This window comes from Octopus bimaculoides, chromosome 9 (assembly GCF_001194135.2).
Source record: "Octopus bimaculoides isolate UCB-OBI-ISO-001 chromosome 9, ASM119413v2, whole genome shotgun sequence".
In the NCBI taxonomy this organism is placed as follows: Eukaryota; Metazoa; Mollusca; class Cephalopoda; order Octopoda; family Octopodidae; genus Octopus; species Octopus bimaculoides.
The window spans coordinates 7427610-7431208 of record NC_068989.1 but is presented as its reverse complement, the minus strand read 5'-3'; the positions used below and the strand labels follow the sequence as shown (position 1 = coordinate 7431208).

Genomic DNA, 3599 nt, shown 5'->3' with positions numbered 1-3599 from the left:
AAACAGCTGTGCCAGACCGTCTCATACACATATGCTACATATGTTCTCTCTCTCTCACACACACACACAGATATTTATATTAAACTGGGTGTCAAAATCCACCTTTTTGCCCTGGTGTGCTTCATCATCTTCACACTCCTGACCGCTGTAAATATTTTCTTCCAACACATGTCGCAGTTTTTCCAGTTTCGCTCTGCAGGGTTTCATCTCATAGTAAGTCTTTAATGAAGAAACAACCTGTAGAACATAACATTGACAAATGAATAAAGATTAAAGATTAACCCATTAATGCATAGCATGCAAGAAAAATTACTATTACTTGTTTCGTACGTGTGTACAGTTGGTTTATTTCTATGCAGTGCCTGCTTACTTATACAGCACTGGGAAGTTTACTTACCATGCAATAGTAATTTTTCCTGCATCCATTTTTCTGGATGCTATGAGTTACAAGATTATTGTCGCTGCAAACAGATTTATAAACTCATAGAATTAGGTGATCACCTATACATATTATCTTTTCTACTCTAGGCACAAGGCCAGTCGATTAGATCGACCCCAGTACGCAACTGGTACTTAATTTATCAACCCTGAAAGGATGAAAGGCAAAGTCGACCTTGGTGGAATTTGAACTCAGAATGTAACAGCAGACGAAATACCGTTAAGCATTTCGGCGGGCATGCTAACATTTCTGTCAGCTATGCATTAATGGATTAGAAGATTATTGTTGTACATTATTTACATTTGACGGATATTTGTCCTCATCTTGTTTGTTGTTAACACAACGTTTCGGCTAATATACCCTCCAGCCTTCAGCAGGTGTCTTGGGGAAATTTCAAACCTGGGTTCTCATTCCTAAGGTATTTTTCAATGTTATTATTATTATTATTATTATTGTTCAGGTCACTGCTTGGAATCGAACTAGGAATCTTGGGGTTAGTAGCCTGCCTTCTTAGCCACTATGCCATATTTTAATGTCCACTTTTCTATGGTTGTCTAGGTCAGGTGGAGTTTCTTGAGACTGCCCACTTCCCTTCCAGCTGAGAGGTCTTTGTCTTGCAGGTGCTGGTGCCATGTAAAATGCACTCGTGCTGGTGCCACATGATACATGTTCATGCTGGTGCCATATGAAATGCACTCATGCCAGTGCCGCATAAAATGTACTTATGCTGGTAGCACATAAGAAAGCACCCAGTGTCCTTTGTAAAGTGGTTGGCATTAGGAAGGGCCTCCAGCCATAGAAACCATACCAAGTAGGCAACTGGAGCCTGGCCAGCTCCTGTCAAAACCGTCCAACCCATGCCAGCATGGAAAACAGATGCTAAACGATGATGATGATATATATATATTTCATCATCATGATCATCATTTAACGTCTGCTTTTGATGCTGGCATGGGTTGGACGGTTTGACTGGAACTGGTAAGCTGGAAGGCTGCACTAAATTCCAGTCTGTTTTTGGTTGGTTTCTACGGTTGGATGCCCTTCCTAATGCCAACCTCTCTGAGAGTGTAATGTGTGCTTTTTATGTGACACTTGACTTGGGGGTATATTAGCCGAAGCATTGTGTTAACAACAAACAAGATGAGGACAAATATCCGTCAAATGTAAATAATGTACATAATTCCTCGTCTCTTAAATATAGAACTATATTAATAATAATATTGATGGTAACTAATCTTCAGTATTCAGAAGTTTTAGTCTGCCTTTCACACAGGAAATAAAACCAAAGACAAATGAACAAAGAATTTACCTGAAGATGATTTATAGTTAATTCTCCATCAGAAGCCAGATTCTCGGTGACACAGTCTGGCAAGATGAGTAAAGAATTGGAGGTTTCTGCTTCTTTTAGTTCATACGTCTTCTCTTTTGTACAGAGTACAGCTCCATCTGCTTTGTCACCACGGATAACAACACTAAGGGTAAAAGAGAAGGAGTAGTAATAAAGGGTCAAGCATAAAATTTAGAAGGGAAATTACAATGGAGCATTGGAAACCAATATAATACTATCACAATAGTAATACTTGGCGACTCCACTAAAGCTGGTGCCATGTAAAAAAAAACACCTGTGCTGGAGCCATGTAAAAAGCAGCCAGTACACTCTGTAAAGTGGTTGGTGTTGGTAGGGGCACGTCCAGCTGTAGAAACTTGCAAAAACAGACAATTGAAGCCTGGTGCAGCTCTCTGGCATGACCTGCTCCTGTCAAACCATCCAATCCAAGCCAGGATGGAAAACAGACAGTAAATGAACCCTCATCATCATCACCAGCTTGACTGGCACCTGTGCTGGTGGCACATAAAAACGCACCATTCAAGCGTGGTCGATGCCAGTGGCACATAAAAAGCACCCACTACACTCTCAGAGTGGTTGGCATTAGGAAGGGCATCCAGCTGTAGAAACCTTGCCAGATCAGTGGAGCTTGGTGCAGCATCCTGATTTGCCAGTCTTAAGTAAAACCGTCCAACACATGCCAGCATGGAAAACGGACGTTAAACAATGATGATGACGATGATAGTCATCAGGTGCTGGTATGGTTGAGTGATAAGAAGCTTGTTTCCCAACCACATAGTTTTAGGTTCGGTCCTACAGCATGGCACTTTGAGCAAGTGTCTTCTGCTATAGCAGTGGGCTGACCAAAACCTTGTGAATGAATTTGGTAGATGGAAACTGAAAGAAGCCCATCGTATGTATGTATGTGTGTTTTACTTCTTTGACATCACGTGATGGCTGTAACCAAGTGTCACTGTCATGCAACTGGTGTCTTTCATATCTAAGCTGCGATAAAGATATGTTTAGGCCATGGAGAAACAAATTCCATCTGACCCAGACAACAAACACAGTAAAATAGTTGTTATAATGATGATCTTGTAGAAAATATTAAAAAAACTATAAAACCGCAGAATTGAAATAAAATGCAATGATACTCACTGCTGTCCTTCAACAAGGGAGTCCATGATGGACGCATCGATTTCCAAAAGTTTGAGGTTCTCATTCTCAAGACTCTCAGAGAAGTTGATACATTGTACAAATGGTTTAAATTCAGATGGTTGTATTTTAGCATAATTTAAAACCTTTTTGACTTCTTCAGCAGTTCTGTAAATATAATAATAAAATAAAGAAAAAACACAAAACGGTAAGAAAAGAATCAACGATATTTCTGTCACTGCAGAGATGGCCATTGCTGTGTGGCTGAAAAGTTATCTTCCCAACTATGTGGTCTCAGGTTTAGTCCTACTGTATGCCATCTTGGGCAATTCTACCATAGCCCTAGGGTCAATGTATAGTGCTTAAAAGTACAGAAATAACAGTCTACTATTAATAATTCTGTGCTTTTTAGCACCATAACTATACAGGATGCCTTGCTAATTGTAATTGAACCATACTCGATGACTGGCACCTGCACCAGTGACTTTTCCATGTCACCAGCACTGACAGGGACACCAAGCAGCTTGCAAAACAAAACCCCTCAACTGGGGGAGGGGAGTAGTATTGAGCAGGGGTCATGGTATTATGCCAGTTGAGGGATTTAAGTTAAAGAGGGGATAGACATGGGTGTCTTGTTATGATGGAAAGAAATATATATATATATATATATATATATAT

The 3599-nt window shown here is 40.1% G+C and overlaps 1 protein-coding gene across 1 annotated transcript in view; it reads right to left on the bottom strand.

Moving 5' to 3' along the window:
• LOC106868004 (sister chromatid cohesion protein DCC1) overlaps window positions 1–3599 on the bottom strand; it is an 11627-nt gene that overhangs the window by 7426 nt on the left and 602 nt on the right. The window contains exons 2-4 of the mRNA XM_014913094.2: window positions 2925–3089; window positions 1749–1911; window positions 103–237 (exon numbers count right to left, since the gene is read on the bottom strand). Of these exons, the coding sequence (XP_014768580.1) occupies window positions 103–237; window positions 1749–1911; window positions 2925–3089 (463 nt within the window). The remainder of the gene's footprint in view (window positions 1–102; window positions 238–1748; window positions 1912–2924; window positions 3090–3599) is intronic.